Genomic DNA, 18,051 nt, shown 5'->3' with positions numbered 1-18,051 from the left:
TTGTAACAAAATTAAGCAACAGGTTCTGGTATGCCAACAAGCAATTTAAGTTGGTGTTATAAAGAAAGAGTGGTATGCAGGAAGGGAATATTTCTAGCAAAAACATTTCACAACAATGAAAGCATCACAGAAAAGATACTGTCTTAATGTTACCTTAAGTTATTTCAGCAAGGTGATTCACAGCGAATTATGGATAACAGCTTTAACAATTGAACAATATAGGAAAACCTGGGTGTTAAAAAATCATAGTCCTAAAGTTGCTTAGAATATTAATGTTGTTTTCTTATGTTTCAGGATATTAATGATGATACAAAAGAAGATACCTTGAGTAAGTTCTCAGATGTGACAGAAAAGGTCATTTCATCAGAGCAAAGTGATACAGATACAAAAAATGATAAATTGGAATGTGCTGAAAACAGTGACCTTTCATTAGAACCAAGTCCACCAGTTTCTGTGCACTCTTCTCCAGTGTATAAACTGCAGACAGAAGACATTGCTGGAATATCTCAGTCACTACCTACTGATGATTCTGCTCCAAATTCTCCTGGATATTGCCGAAATATTAAGCAAAGAGAATCAAAAGGAAAGGGGAAAGTGAACAAAGGTAATATTAAAATGATTGTGTTACATTAAGATCTGCTGTACACATATTTTTCCAAGAATGTACAATTATGGTTTTCACTACTATCCGAGCAAGATATATTTTGCTCTTCATACATAGGCAATGTCAAATTTGGGGGATATTAACATCATACTTATATCTCTGAATTTACTTCTATGAATCTGATGCATCACAGTAACCAACAGATATCCCTAAAACACATGATATTCTACTAAATTGCACCTCTGGAATTAAAAAAAAAAAGACGATAGTCAATCTTTTTTAAACAATTAATCTAATATACCCTAAAGAGAATTTTTTTGTTGGACTAAATGAGTCCTTAAGAAACATTGCATCTTAAATCAGAAAGATATTGGTTCTGCAATATAGGATGCTCCAATTCCATATTTAAAATTACTTTTATATTATCAAACTTTATTTAATATTTTTGTTTGTTTTTATTGAATTATCAGTTTAACTTGGATAAAAGAATTATTCAGTTTACACAATACATCCAGAGACTGCTAAAGTATCAAGGTCTACCAGGGACATAATAAATGCTTTAACTGAATACATTGTTCTTCTATTTTTTTCAAATTACATTGTTTCAATAATTTTTCAAAAGTTTTAAAAGTACATATTACAATTTAATTGGTTAATCTCCTTTTCATCTTATAATATCTATCCCCCCTCTTTTCCTGCCATTTTAAATTAAGAATAACTCAAAAATATAAACTTCTGATGAGATCTTAAATCAATTGCCTGTTCTGCATTTTGAAGCACTATGTGAACGTTTTGATGGATCAAAATAAAGATGAGTAGCAGAAGTCAGTATTAACATATGAGCCCATCTGGTGATGACCATAGCATATGGAAGATTGTGATTTAAGACATGAAAAGAGTAAATGGGAAAGTGCTTGAATTACAGTGAAATGAAGGACAGAAAATAGAATACGGGTAGTCCTTAACTTACAACAGTCCATTTAGTGATTGTTCAAAGTTACAATGGCACTGAAAAAAGTAACTTATGACCATTTTTCACAGTTACAACCTTTGCATCATCACATGCTCATGGGATCAAAATGCAGATGCTTGGCAACTGGTTCATGCTTATGACCATTGCAGCGTCCCAGGGTCATGTGATCACCTTTCTGACAAGCAAAGTCAGTTGGGAAGCCAAATTCACTTAACAACCATGTTACTAACTTAACAGCTTCAGTGATTCACTCAATAACTGTGACCAGAAAGGTCATAAAATGGGGCAAAATTCACTTAACGAATATCTCGCTTAGCAATATAAATTTTGGGCTCAATTGTGGTTGTAATTTGAGGACTACCTGTATTTGTCTATCTGAAACTATTTAAAAAATGAAGCATGTAATAAATCTGAAGGTAGGCTGATCTTGTGGAGTAATGAATTCACATATGAAAGTGTAAGTTTAATTGAATGAAAGCAGTGATGTTTTTAAATTGGTATATGTAGGTTATGGTACAATATATGAGAGTAGGAATCAATAAGGTGGTGGTTGTTACATGTTGTATTTTAATTAATAATGATAATGAAAAACCAGAGATGAATTTTGAGAAAGACTGTGTAACATTTTGAAAGAACATAATCCAGGGGGGAAACTATTCTGGAATTATTCTGAAAGCTTCCTTGAAACACGGTGAAAAGAATCGTATTGTAGAATGATGTAGAAGAGTACAAAATTAACAATAGTGGGAAGTGTTAAAAAGAACACTTGATGAAATAATGGGAAAATGAAGATAAGGGAAGGATTACCTCAAAAAAATTGTATATTGTCTATAAAAAGATAGTTGAAAAAGTGTAGTAAAAGAGAACCAGGAATAGTTAGGTTGAAAGAGTTGATTCTGATGAAAATAGAACATTGTTCTATGAATGTAATTAAAAATAAAAGTGATATGAGGAATGAGTATTTTAGAGCTTGTATAGGAGTGACTGGGTCACATTAAAGACTAGAACTGAAATGAATTCTAGAAATGTTAATGCCGAATCTTAAGAAGATATCATTATTGTCCTCCTATACCAGTGGTGGCGAACCTATGGCACGGGTGCCAGGGGCGGCACTCAGAGCCCTCTCTGTGGGCACGCACGCCGTCGTCCCAGTCCTAGGCCTTCAGCTGGGTTTTATAAAACCTTTTTGCTTTAGGCCTCCACCACCGTGTGCAAAAAAAAAAAAAAGGTTCAATCAATCAGTCAATTTCAACTTCTCGCGGGAAAAAAAAGATCTTGCAAAGTTGGAATTGATTGATTGAACTTTTTAGTCCCACCCAGTCTGCCGTTACCACCGCAACCACGCCCTCCCAATTGGCCACACCCAGCCAATGGGCCACACCCACCCGGCACCCGACGATGCATAAGTGGGTTTTGGGTTGCAGTTTGGGCACTCGGTCTCTAAAAGGTTCGCCATCACTGTCCTATACAAAAGGGAAAGATAGATAACAAGAATGCAAAAACTATAACTATAAAAATAAATGCAAAAACTGTATAATTCTCTAAACAGGTAATTGTTTACCTCTTTATACTACCTATATAGTCCACCAAGTTCAGAGTGTTTTTTTCAAGCTTCTGACCATATCAGCTTTAACTAAAAAATTGATCAGAGCTAAGACAGCTATAATTTATTTTGATGATGAGAAAGCAACTGATATAGTCTCTTGGCAATTTTTGAAGTGTCTTTGATTTAATGGTAATCCTTGGTTTATAGCCATTCATTCAGTGACATTCAAAGTTACGACAATGCTGAACAAGTGATACTGTGATGGAATGGGTCTGCAAAGGGGGAGGTGATTGGACAGACTACAATAATGCAGGAGGCTCCCAGAAGGAGGGAGCACATTTTGAAAAAAAAAAAAAGGTGGGGGAGGGGAGAAAAGCATAGTCCAGAGCTGGATCATGGGAAGTGGGAGAGATTTAGAAAAGCCACTCCCTAGAATCTCACAGGATACATTTGTTAGGATAGGATAAGTTTAGTCTGGCAAAATTCTATCTATATAGTGTATGTAAATAAAGACTGAATTTGGCTGGATTGTTTTATTTTGTCCTTGAGCTAGGCTTAATAGCTCCTCAAAGTTACATTCTTGCAGTCATGTGACTGTGATTCCTGACTGCTTCCCACAAGCAAAGTCTTTTTTCTAATAATTTTATTAAAGATTATATTATGCACATATAACTAACACAGCTAGACTTGCGGTCAAGGTTTTCAATCTTTAATGAGCAATAAAAAAGTAAACTCCAAAGTAATTAAAATGCTCGGGTTTGGTTGAACCTTGAGTCCATAAAAGGCTATATTAATGGCTCTGAGCTCTTTGGAATCTAAGGACTCTCAGTTGTTTGTAAGACATTGTAAAAAGGTGTGGTTTTGCCTTCTACTGACATCCGCCCCTCTCATCTGGAGTTCATATGGGTAATCTTGCTTTAGAGAGAATTCAGTAGCCTGGATCCAGCATCCAATGGCCATTATTTTAGCCATAATGTCTCCCGTTGTCCACAGGGCATCAGGCCGTTGTTCCTTGCCAGAAGCAACCTTCCCAGAAGCCAGAGTTTACAGCCATGTGAGGTTCTCACTTAATGACCCATGCAGTCTTGCTTCACAACTGTCACAGGGACTGCTCTTGCTAAGAGATGTCACACAGCAGAGTGATGGCAATTCCGGTCCAAATTGCCAGAAAATTACCTGTATTTGGGATTCTTGTTATTTTTTTTAAATTTTAGATTGATTTAACCTATAAATCATTGTTAAAATAGTGGGCCTCTCTTTTGTTAAATTTACAGTACGGTATACATGAAGGATGCCCTCCTTATTGTTATTATATGCTGATGATATTTTGCATTTGATAGACTAGAAATGTCTGTTCCTAATCTTATTAATATACTAGCTGTACCCAGCCACGCGTTGCTGTGGCTCAGTCTGGTAAAAGCGTGTGTTGCTTTTACGTCCAACAGATGGCGCTGTTTTTCAAAAAAAGCATGTTTTTACCAGTCACAGGTGTGACATCTATATAATATAGGTATATAAAAACACGCGCGTATTCGAATGCAACGTTGTGTCAAAATTTCAAAGCAATCGGTGAAAAACTTTCGCAGATTTAAGATTTTGAACAAACGAGCATTTACATTTTTATTTATATAGATGATATATAACATATAAATATAAATTCTATAAACTGCAGTAAATCAGACTTGATGCTGTAACAAAATTTGGAAAAGTGTAAGGATTGCGCATTTTAATTTATACCCGTATATCCTCGAGTATAAGCCGACCCGAATATAAGCCGAGGCACCTAATTTTACCACAAAGAACTGGGAAAAAATATTCAGTGTCGACTTTTAGTGATTGCATAGATTTCCCCCCCCCAAAAAAGAACTACGGTACTCACTTTCCTCAGTTCTCGAGACGCTGACTCGAGTATAAGCCGAGGGGGGCATTTTTCAGCACAAAAAATGTGCTGAAAAACTCGGCTTATACTCGAGTATATACGGTATATTGACTTCTTTATCACAACATAAGAATTCCAGCAGTATTTTCAGCTGATGACCTTTTCCCGTTTTGGAGATGAAAGACAATCCAGACAGATAATCAAGGATTACTTTGAGTACTTGGTGTAAGATGTATACTTAAGGTAAATGCAGCACAGCAGTTGATTTATATTTTAAGAGGTTTTTATATATTTATTATTCCATCCAATTATCTTAAATTTGTAAGGTATTGAATAGATTTCTATGGCAAGGACCTCCAGGAAGATTTCATTGCATAAATTACAAGTACCTGCTAAGAGATGTGGATTTAACTTCCCACATGTTCCAATTCATTCTTACTTCTTTATTATATTGTTGTCTACTGTCTGGAATAAGGAATTTCAAGTTTTACCCTCACTTTGGCTCAAATTGAGAGTTATTGTCATACCTCTGAAATTTTGGCAAGTAATAGGACCTAGGCAAAGGCAGTTTAAAATGAGTGGACCCTTCAACTATGCAAGACAAAAAATAAAATAAAAAAGTACAGTGGTACCTTAACAGAATAAGAGTTGGAAGGGATCTTGGAGACCTTCTAGTCCAACCCCTTGCTCAGGCAGGAAACCCTATACCATTTCAGACAAATGGTTATCCAATCTCTTCTTAAAAACTTCCAGTGTTGCAGCATTCACACCTCCTGAAGGCAGGTTGTTCCTCTGATTATTTGTTCTAACTATTAGGAAATTTGTCCTTAGTTCTAGATTGCTTCGCTGCTTGATTAGCTTTCATCCATTGCTTTTTGTCTTGTCTTCAGGTGTTTTGGAGAATGGGTTGACCCCCTCTTCTTTGTGACAACCCCTTAGATATTGAAACATTGCTATTATGTCCCCCCTCGTCCTTCTTTTCATTAAACTAGACATACCCAATTCCAGCAACCGTTCCTTATATGTTTTAGCCTCCAGTCCCCTAATCATCTTTGTTGCTCTTCTCTGCACTCTTTCTAGAGTCTCAACATCTTTTTTACATTTTGGTGACCAAAACTGGATGCAGTATTCCAAGTGTGGTCTTACCAAGGCATTATAAAGTATTAACACTTCGCATGATCTTGATTGTATCCCCTCTGTTAATGCAGCCTAGCACTGTGTTGGTTTTTTTGGCAGCTGCAGCATGCTGCTGGCTCATATTTAAGTGATTGTCCACAAGGACTCTCACAGATCCCTCTCACAGTTACTACTGTTGAGCCAGGTACCACCTATACTGTACCTGTGCATTTGGGGTTTCTTGCTTAAATGTAGAATCTTTCTTTTTTCACCATTGGATTTAGATAGCGCCCAATGATCAAGTCTGTCAAGATCCTTCTGTGTCTTAAGCCTGTCTTCTGGAGTGTTGGCTATTTCTGCCTGCTTGGTGTCTTGGTACTCAACTGCTTGGTACTCAAATACTCATTGTTTGTTTGGTACTCCATCCACAAGCTAGAGCTTGCCAGTGTCAGCTGCCTTGTGACTCACCACATTATTCCTTATGGGAATAATTTGTTTGGTGCTCATTGTTTTGGTACTCACTGCACCTTCTGGAACCAATTAACATTGAGTACCAAAGTACCACTGTAACACCAATTGGTCACAGATCTAACTGAACCATTTACCTATAAAAAGTTTGCATGTCATCAGTAATCACAGTTAAAAATAATATATTTCTGGAAGACAAAAGAGTTTAAGATAACGCAAGCCATTGGTAAGTGTGTACATTCAGCCTGCAGAATTTATGCTTTACTAATAACAAGTTAATTTGGTGTATACTATATAGACCAAAATATTCTGCACAGCTTTAGAATGGTACATCGTCTTGCCTTTTCTTACTGTATCTTTTGCCTTTCTGGTCATCTTGTTGCACTGTATTTTATCTCATTGTTTTTATTATGATATGTTTGATGTTTTTGTAACATGTAATAAAATATTCAGGTTCAAAATAGTATCTAAATTGATTTTTTGTGTAAACTCTAATATTGTTATCACTTTGGGTCGACCTAAGTCTGAAGAAAGTGTTTTTAAAACATGAATTTAAAAAAATCTCACTCTGGTTTTTAGCAGTATATTCAAATTATGCACATTATTTAGTTTATTTGATTTAATATGTAATTACTGCTTCTGAAGCCCCATAATAGTTAGAGATTCCAGAAAAGTTATATGTTGCTCCGTAGCGTACTCTTTATAGTAAGTTTGAAGGAATTTCATAGTAGTTACCTTTAGGCCTTGGCTATAAAGAGCCAAAATCAATGGAGGATCACATTAAATCATACGACATTATTTTCCTATTATCTTAAAATGATTTTAATACAACAATATATATCATGTATATTGGACACCTCAAAGAATGTTTGAAAAGAGGTGACTACAATTAATGTTTGGGTAATTGTAGATTCCCTCAGGAATTAGAAAGTAAACACATATGGTTTGACTGTATCCTGTTATTATTGTGCTTGGGGCCGACATCAGCAAGATTATTAATATGACTCTGGTTCTATTGCAGTATGGTAAAAATGTGCATATTATTCTTGGCTGTATTCCCAGTATTTGGAATATATCAAGATACTGTACAAAAATAGTGGATTTAGAGAGCGTGGGAGTTGACCAGAAGAATTAGACAGCACTGGAAGGAAAAATTAAAATGGATTTGCAACAGTGTTTTTACCAACTTTACCAACTTGTTTTCGACAAAGAAGACTTCAAGGAATATTGTCAGTTTTTGTAACTACTTATAAATGCATTTTTAGGCCTTCTTTTTTCTTTTCATTTATATGTTGCTATATTAATCCTGTGGTGCATTAGTATTGTTATATACATTTATATAATTTTGTTTGCATTCTATTGTTACAAAAAGGTTCCACAAATGAAATATTTTCATTACTCAGCAACTTTCTACTTCTCAGTCGTAATCCCAGTCTTCCAACTTTGCTGCAGTTTAATCAAGATTCTTGAAATCTTAATTTTGGCATGTCCTGAAGATTTGAGAATCTCTGCAGAGTTTAAGAGATCTTGAACTTTTTTTGTTTAAGCCCCTACTTAACCATGTCATTACATCACAATGCTTTCATTATCGTTGAAGTTTTACAGTATAAGCTGAACACCCAACTTTCTTTCATCCCCTGATGTACAGCAGGTGACTGGAAATTGGATGCCTTTGGAGACAGTTACAGTGTAGAATAATGACGTATTAGGTCATTTTAGAAGTAACATTTTTGTTAAGGTTTTATATTGTCCAATAGATTAAAAACAAAGGATATTTAAAAAAGTATTTCAAATGCATGAATATATGTTTTACCTTAACAATCCAGGACTTAAATTGTTTAAAAAGAGGACAGAAGAAGAAAAAGAAAGGAAATGATAATATTGTTTTTTTATTTGTCATTCTTTACCTTACCTATATTTTAACTATATTAGCCCATGCTATAAATGCTAGTAATGCAATGTTAGCAATTGTTATTTGGGGACCTTTATTTAATAAGAAATATTGAACGTATAATTCACCTGAGTGGCCAGGGAATAAAGGCTCCAATACAGTAAAAAGCTTCTAAGAAGTCTACAGAAAATGCAGTAAAGCAGGTCATGGGACAAGGATTCAATGGCCCCTGAGCTTCATGAACAGAATCTCTTTCTGTGGGACCTTCCTGTATCGGTCTTCAAGAATTGCTGATGGAAAAATTAGAGCAATGAAAAAGCTTTTCAATATTTAAGTAGTCTAAATATCATTCTGGCTTGAAGGGATTCCTACAACTGTCCTCAGCAGTAATTTACTATACTCTGTGTTTTTACTTTGAGGATCGTTTATGGGGGTTGTATTTTTTTCAGTGTGTCACAGTAGATAAAAAACCGATTGCTGTTTTTCAGAGCAGTAGAGGTTCTTGTCATTGATGGCTGGTATTGGGAGTTTGTTTGTTTGTATCCTGCCTTTATTGTTTTTTTATTATTTTTACAAATAACTCAAGATGATGACTATATCCAAAACACACCTTCCTCCTGTTTTTCCAGAACAGCCCTATGAGATAGGTTGGGCTGAGAGAGATTCACTGGCTCAAAGTCACCCAGCTTTTTACTGGAATCAGACAATATCAGGGTTTTCTTCCTCAGCGTTTGAATTTCCTGTCTTATTATGTGCTTCTTTCAAACTTGAATAGATAGGCAGAATGTACCTATAAATACTAGGCCTTTTCTTGAGAACTTGCTACCTTTGTTTGTCTTCACCATTGGTAATTGCAAAGATATTTTAAAAACGTCTAATTTTTTTTTTATCTTGGGGGGAAAGCTTATTTTAATTTTCCTATTCCTGTGAAATATTTACTGCACTTTATTCGCTGTTCTTAAGATCTAGGAGTTTAACATTATCGCCTTAAGAAAGTGTTCTTCAATAACCTCTTGTTTATCCTTATGTAGAATTGCTCTATTTTCTCTCATCATTTGATTAAATTATCATTATGGTACATAATTTATGTCAGTAAATATATTTATTACAGATGACAAAAGAGCTGAAGAAAAGGCTGAATCAGGAGACGGTTCTTCTGTGGGAAAATCCAAAAGACGTTTTCCAGATTTTGGGTATGACTTTTTTAACAACAGAAAGTTGCATTGGTTTATTAAGCTACAATTCTGTTACATTCAAAGTTAGATATTCATCTGAATAATTACTGCTGATAATACATGTATTAAAATACCACTTTAAGTATGTCCTGGAATTTGTTCTATTGTCATGGGAATTTTTTTTTTTGCCTTATGCCACTAGAGAGTAAAATCATTGTAAAAATAGTGATAAAAATCAAGGCAGATCCTATGGAGATCTGCCTAACAACTGCAACAATTTGTGACCAAAATTATGCACACATTTATGCTTATTAAGTGAGGACTACTTGTATACATTTAAATAATGAAACCAAATTATTTCGTTCAGACTACTTTTTAACATCATAAGGAGGCTATCATTTGGATCTAGATTTAATTAAAAGTAGAACTTCTCTACTTCTCCAGAGAGCTAGATCTTTGCATGTAATGTTTTTGAAGTAGCCTAAAATCTAGAAAAATAGCTATCAGGTTTTTTTTATTATATAGCAAATTGCTGTTAAAGGTAAAAGACAATTTAGCATAATTGTAATAATAATGATGATGATGTTGGAAGGGACCTTGGAGGTCATCTAGTCCAACCCCCTGCTCAGGTAGGAAACCCTATACCATTTCAGACAAATGGCTGTCCAGTCTCTTCTTAAAAACTTCCAGTGTTGGAGCATTCACCGCTTCTGGAGGCAGGTTGTTCCACTGGTTAATTGTTCTAACTGTCAGGAAATTTCTCCTTAGTTCTAGGTTGCTTCTCTCTTTGGTTAGTTTCCATCCGTTGTTTCTTGTTCTGCCTTCAGGCGCTTTGCAGAATAGCTTGACTCCCTCTTCTTTGTGGCAGCCCCTGAGATACTGGAACACTCTTATCATGTCACCCCTCATCCTTCTCTTCATTAAACTAGACATACCCAATTCCAGCAATCGTTCCTTATATGTTTTAGCCTCCAGTCCCCTAATCATTTTTGTTGCTGTTCTCTGTACTCTTTCTAGAGTCTCAACATCTTTTTTACATCGTGGTGACCAAAACTGGATGCAGTATTCCAAGTGTGGCCTTACCAAGGCATTGTAAAGTGGTATTAACACTTTATGTGATCTTGATTCTATCCCTCTGTTAATGCAGCCTAGCACTGTGTTGGCTTTTTTGGCAGCTGCAGCACACTGCTGGCTCATATTTAAGTGATTGTTTCACCATTAAATTTCATTTTGTTAGATAGCGCCCAATGTTCAAGTCTGTCCAGATCCTTCTGTATCTTAAGCCTATCTTCTGTAGTGTTGGCTATTCCTGCCAGCTTGGTGTCATCTGCAAATTTGATGAGTTCCCCACCTATCCCCTCATCCAAATCATTGATGAAGATGTTGAAGAGCACTGGGCCCAGAACAGAACCCTGGGGCACCCCACTACACACTTCCCTCCATGTAGATGCGGTTCCATGGAGGACTACACGCTGAGTACGGCCGGTCAGCCAGCTACGAATCCATCTGGTGGTGATGCTGTCTAACCCACATTTTTCTATCTTGTGTTATACATAATGCCGAAAAGTACTCAGAACCACTGCTGGTATACAAGTCATAAGAATTCTGGGTGATAATAGATACCATTGTACTCTAACAAGAGTAAATCAAATAATTTGTGGCCTAAAATTTTGGAATGCCCTAGAGTTGGGTGAGGCCTCATATCTATGGGAAGCTAGGAAAACATATTATACTGTATCATTTTTTCATTCTTCAGTAAATAATTTTTCATAAACAGTATTAAGTGTAGCATATATTCTATTGTGAACGTTTTGAACTGTAAAATATATTGTGATTTATGTGTTTATCAGAGTAGAGTGATAAACTGCTATATTTTGGCTTTTAATGTGAATACTTTAGAATAACTCAATCCTGTACATGTCTATTCAAATTTGTGCTTTAATTAATAAGTCTTACTTCTAGGTAAGGATTGCAATTTAAGATTTATGAAGTGCTTAAGTTATTGGTTCAATATAATTTCAGGGGCCTAAGAAAATCAGGTGGTAAAGGCAAAAAGCAAGAAAAAGAAAATGCAAGAGGCTCTCTGGACAGCAGGTATACATAGATACATTCCAAGTTGAAGTATTTCTTTGGAACTAGAATTTTTTTTTCTGAAAGAATTCACAGTTCAGTATTGCATACTTTATTGAGAATTTCAGCCTTCAGGTGCAAGTGTTCTATCAATCTACATAATATAGGGTTTTTTCCATGTTAGTTTTTTAACAGTTTTATAAATTGTAAGATCTTTTTCCAGAAAATCTAGAATCCAAACACTTACTGTACCAAAGTCCTATACTTTTAAATTTTTGTTTTTAAATTCTGTATTTAAAAGTCCAAGTTGCACTGCAGTTTTCTTTATATATTTTTAAGTTATTAATCCTAAGATTACAGTATAATAACTTCTGGTGAAACTTTTTATATTGTATTGCTAAAACACTGTAAATATTCTTTTTTTTATTTCACACTGTCCAGCATAGTGTTGAATAACTATGAGCCATGTGAGGAAGTACAATTGAATGAAATATTTTATGTAGTATTTTAAGAACCAGTTCTTATATTTTTGAAGAATTAGTCCCTGTGTCTTGTTACGCACTGTGTTCAGAGTCTAACGGCAAGCTATATCATTTGGCCGTAGTATCCTCTGATACTATTATATAGCAATTTACTCAAAAATGGGTTAAGGTTTGAAGAGCTTGGGTTCATCTTCAGAATATTGTACAAATGATTCATTTGTGCTTATTGTGTCCAATCTATATCTTTAAAAATGTGTATTTCTGCTTTTAATTTGGAAATAACTTTATAAACATGTTTTAGATTTCAGAGACCTTTTTCAGATAGCTATGAAGCAGTTTAATTCTGTCCTTTTTATAAAATAAAATAAGCTAATAGTGAGATGAAAAAGCGAATTTCATGGATTAAATTGTGAGGTAATATTTTCCATACAGAAAACAACACCTAAAAGCCTGTTTCTATACCCAATCTTACATAAACTTTCCTAAAAAAAAGAAAAGTGCTACATAATCAGAGATTTTTTTACTTATATACATTTTCTGTGTACCTACTCCAAAGTTATTGCTAAAAGGTTTTCAGCACTGGCAGTTCTTTTCTGTTTGCTAGAATAAGACAAAAATCCCTTAGTAACAGAACTATTTTTTAAAATGCTTTAAAAATAGTAAGCCAAGCTTATTCACAGTTTATTAAATTTATTTAAGTTTTGTGCTATAAATGGTTATACTGAATGTTAAAATAGGAACTGTGACAAACACATTAAATAGCTTGATTTGCATGTAGAGTAAACGTTGATATATGGTTTTATGGACATGATATTATTTCAGAGGTTCCCGAGAATTATTGGAAGACCCTGACAACAATTTATCTGCCTCAGATTCCGATTCACCTATTCCTACTTGTATGCCTTTCTCTTGGTTTGGAGACAGCCATAAGGAACATAGCTCTAGTAGCACCCTGAGTTTTTCTCAGGGTGGGCAGGATATTGCCATTGAACAAAGTCAAGAGAAGACCAGAAGCAAGGTAAATGTAGTCTGTTTGAATATATTATGCAATTTAGATACACTGACTTCCTCAATAGTTAATATTGCTAGGATTTCCTAGAGTTATCTTATGTCTTCTTTGAACCCAAAGGACTACCTTATATCTTGTATACAACCTGGAAATGCAGTTTACATGTTAGTCATCACTACATATTACCGACGTTTCTGGGGATGTTTATCTTAAAACTACAGAGATCTCTCTTAATGTGTGAAATTTCAGTATGGCATGAAATGCTGGATAAAATTTAGATTCTACACTATGATCCAAAAAGGACTACTGAAATATGTAGGGTTGGATTCAGGCTTCTGACAAGGCAGTATTTCATTTCGAGTAATTCAAGTCATGGGAAAGAGAGCCCTTTTTCTTTCTCTTCAGTCAAATCTTCTATTTAAGGAATAATTCAGTCCTTAGGGCATTGGACTTAGCAGTGTAAAAGACTGCTAAGAGAGAAACAATTGTTGAGCTCGGTTCCAGCAGGAGAAATGTTTTGTAAGATCAGAATCTTTCTGGGTTCAGTGGTCCTTTCATATTGTTTATGAAAGGTAGTTCATTACAAACTATAAGATAATTATTTCTTTCTCCTAGCTTCTTTAAAATTTTATTTTAAAAAAATAACAAATTGCTTCTGACAGCTTTTCCAAACATTTATAAAGATATGTATAATTGTACAAGAGTTAAAGCAACTAACCACAAATATAGAACAAAATTACTAATGCTAACTTTCCTTAAGTTAACATGTCTCTACTTGGCAAATCTTGATTAGTAATGACGGATCCAAGGTCTTGCAAGATGGCTGTCAAGATGTTAAAAAAAGAATGTGAAATGTGGGAAGGCATAAATCCATGCCTTTTTTATTTTTGTTGTTAAATCAAACATTACTATTAAATCCCCTGCTTCATATTTAACAGAACTGCTAAAGTACTGAGTCAGAAAGTTGATATATGTGGCCTGTGCAGTAATTTAATTAATCAATATTAATTAATCATAGTAAGCAAACTACTTTTTGATACCAGTGATCCATCATATCATTTTGAAGAAATTTCTATCAACTCTGCAACTTTCTTGGTTAAGATGCAAACAACATATTCAAAATAGTAAAATTGTTCAATATATTTAGTGAAACTTCAGGCAATTTTTTCTTCTAAACTTCTTAAGCAATAACACATGGAAGACAATGGGATTCCTCTACTATAATAAAAAAATATTATAAAATTAAGTAAAAATATTAAGTAAATTTGCTGAAATGTTTATTGTTGAGAGGGGCTCTTGCATATTTTTATGTATCAAGAGTTGATATTTAGATAAATAATAAATAGCTAAATCTGTTAAAAGCTACATTTTTTGTGCTTACAGAAAGTAATTATTCCAAAGCTGAATCTAATAATGTCTCACCATCTAGTCTAGTGCTTTGTTTTATATCCCATACAGTGTTTATAAGCTTGCATTCTAAATCCTTTGTGATAATGTTAATTTCAAATTTAGTGGGTAAATCTTTCTATAGCTTGGTTTTCTTTTATAGATTCGTTTGCTATTTCAGTTTTGTGATAATCTTGGGTATGCCTTCCAAACCATGCTTTTTTTCATTTTGTCTGTCGTTTCTTTGGCAGATCATTTCTTATATCTTGGAAGCTTGCAAAGTATTTGCCAACATAATTTTAACCAATTTATGCCTGCTTGCAAATGGCTGAATGGTTTCCTTTCACTAGGGAAAACTTGTTTTTTATGGCTTGTCAGCTGACAAGATAAAGCGAATCAATCAGGAAAGTAGCTCTCTGATTAGATTCACAATCATCCTAAGGTTTAACTAAACCATAATATAGTTTTGTTTGACTTAGGATATTATGTGAATTTAGCCAGTGCAGTTTGTAATTCATTAGTGAAGCAATAATGGGTTGGATCCGGACTGACCATTCTGTGGATCCATTAGCACAATGCATACATTCATGTATGTTTGTCTAAGAGTCTTGTGGGACGCAAAACAAACTCTTGGTTGTTTGATCCCCTTACCCAGCTATTATATCTCCACTGTAGGGAGCCTGACTGGCATTTCCCTTTTTCCATCAAAATTAATTAATATTTGTACTACATTAAAGATATTAATTCAAGAAATATGAAATACAAATTGATTGAGTTCATATCAAATGGGATCATTTTAGCTGGTGCAATGTAATAGTTGTAGAATCACCACTTTTGATTCTTGTGTGAATATTGAATCCATATTGTAACTCGTCTTGCATAAGTAAGCTATTGCACAAATGCTTTTTGCAAATTATTAAACAAGTATGTCTATTAAACAAGTAGTTTCACATGCTATTATGATGACATCGTGCTAGTTGCTGTTAAAACTAGTTATACTTTCTTTATGTTGTGAAGTCCATTGGGTAAAGTTCCTGGTTTAACATTTTTTTCATGCTGTTTCTTGATGTAAAAGCTGGACCTCTTCAAGGAAAATATAAGGAGCTTTAAAGAGTATGTTCCTAATCAATTCTGCCCATTGCTCTTCAAATCCCTATTGATTGAGATCTTAATAAAAGTATTAATAAAGTAGTCTAATTTCAGTTAAGCTACTTGTTCTCTTGGTGATTCTGATCATTAATCCTTAGCAGTATTTGTTTGTAATGCAGCCCAAAATAACAAATACTAAATGAGTTGTACTAGCACGTAATGTTGAGTGACTTAAAAGTTTTAAAGATGCTCAGTGTCTCTGGGCTATGAAATATTAAGTAGCTAAACGGATACAGGTAGCCCTCAACTTACTACCGCAGTTGAGCCTGGAATTTTGGTCATAAATCATTGCCGTCATAAGTTGAGTCAGACTCTATTTTACAGCCATTTTTATGACAATCATTAAACAAGTCACAAGACTGTAAGTCCAAATCAAGCTCATCCAGTGGGCGTTTTTGCAAAAAAAAAAAAAAAGTGGGATCACAAAAAATGATCACATGATTGCAGGATGCTGCAACCAGGTGTAAATGTAAGTTGGCTGCCAAGTGTCCAAAATGTGATTACATGAACTGCCGGGTGGTGCAACAATTGTAACTTTGAGGACAAGTTGTAGATAACTTTTTTTGAGCCCGTTGCAACTTCGAACAGTTGTTAAGTGAACGATCGTAAGTTGAGGACGACCTGTACATATTTTTCAGCTTTGTAGCAGCAGCTATAATATACATTTGGAATGTATTTATTTATTAAACTAATATGCTACTCATCATGCCAAAGGCAACTCTAGGCCATTTAAAACCAATATAAATGCCAATATAAAACATTAATGCAATAAATAGAGACATTAAATTTGAATTTAAATTGACCAAGATGTCTTTTCCAAACATTATTTCCCTGAAACAATGAAAAAATAAATAATTAAATGTATTTCAAACTGGGACAAAAAGTTTATTCTGTGCAGATAGGCAGGATATAGGCATAAAAATAAATATAATCTAAGCCCTTTCAACTTATATGCAAGTATGTACTTAGATTTTTAACTCATTTTTAACAAGCATAATTAGGATCAAAATAGTTATTCTTTCTTATTTTTGTCACTTTGTTCTTCTTTCAAGTTACCCAGTTGTATACATCAACCCCTGACTGACCAGATGATGTTGTCAAAATCTTGTCACAGTGTCTGGAGTGTGTGGAGAACTGTATGGGGAGGAATAAGCTTAAGCTTAACCATGACAAAACTGATTAACTGTTTTTTTTTGGACCACCAAATCTGGAAATGTTCTCTCTTTTATCCTCAAAGGGGTTACACTTCCTCTTTAGGACTGTTACATAACTTGCGAATATTCTTGAACTATAGTTTCTACTCAAAGAGCAGAGGGCAGCTGTGGCCAGGATGGCCTTCATACAGATTCTTCAAGTGCTCGTGTTCATATGTGGACCAGGAACCCTTAAAACATTCATATCATGCTTTGGTCACCTCATGTTTGAACTACTGCAGTAGTGTACATGAGTAGCTCTTAAAGACCACTTACTGCAACTGTATGCCCACATAACACCTCCAATTCTTGAGGTGCCCTGGTTGTTAGTAAGCTTCCGGGTATTGTTCAAGGTGCTAGTGATCACCTATAAAGGCTAGTATAGGTTTGGTTATCTACCTATCTTCTATAGCAGGGGTCCTCAATCTCTGGGCCACAGACCAGTACCGGTCCGTGGCCTGTTAGGAACAGGGCCACACTGGAGGTGAGCAATAGGCAAGCAAAATTGCACATGCACCGGATCTTGGTTGCGCATTCCTCCTCCCTTCTTTCCCACACTGGAAAAATTGTCTTCCACGAAACCAGTCCCTGGTGCCAAAAAAGGTTGGGGACCACTATTTTATAGGTTCTGCCCATCCTATATAATTGAGCAGAGTGGGCATATCCCATCAATTAAACAGTATCACACGATGGGACATAGGAAATAGGCCACCTCAGTCATAGCACTTGTTCTCTGAAACAATATTCTTCCCAGATATTTATATGGTCCCCATTATTTAAACAAGCCCTTAAAGTTGGGCTCTTCCCCCAACTTTGAGTTACAATGGGTGGTGGTCCTTTATATGATGTTTGATTTGTGAGATTTCATTGTTAATATTTTTCAGACATTTCCATTCTCAGATTTTGTTATTTTAAACTTAGATGTCACCCAGACTTATAACAGAATCAAATAACTTACACACTTAATAATAATAATACAAATCACCCGTTTTAAGGAGACCTTTAATTTTCTTACAAAAACTTGAACTACACATTTTCGTTTCTTTTTTTCCTTTTGGATAACTATTCTGGCTAAATAAACTAATACTCAGATTTGTAATCCAAACTGTT

At 34.8% G+C, this 18,051-nt stretch overlaps 1 protein-coding gene across 2 annotated transcripts in view; it reads left to right on the top strand.

The window, feature by feature from the left end:
* The window catches only part of LOC107291525 (neurabin-1), a 49,277-nt gene that overhangs the window by 24,683 nt on the left and 6,543 nt on the right, over positions 1–18,051 (top strand). For both annotated transcript variants that reach the window (XM_015820530.2, XM_015820529.2), the window contains exons 12-15: positions 295–604; positions 9,589–9,670; positions 11,675–11,746; positions 13,027–13,222. In XM_015820530.2, coding sequence (XP_015676016.1) covers positions 295–604; positions 9,589–9,670; positions 11,675–11,746; positions 13,027–13,222 — 660 coding nt within the window. The remainder of the gene's footprint in view (positions 1–294; positions 605–9,588; positions 9,671–11,674; positions 11,747–13,026; positions 13,223–18,051) is intronic.

This window comes from Protobothrops mucrosquamatus, unplaced genomic scaffold, assembly GCF_001527695.2.
Source record: "Protobothrops mucrosquamatus isolate PMUCROS unplaced genomic scaffold, P.Mucros_1.0 scaffold1137, whole genome shotgun sequence".
Taxonomy (NCBI): Eukaryota; Metazoa; Chordata; class Lepidosauria; order Squamata; family Viperidae; genus Protobothrops; species Protobothrops mucrosquamatus.
Note: the sequence above shows the minus strand (reverse complement) of the source record. Positions and strands in the feature narration are given on the sequence as shown.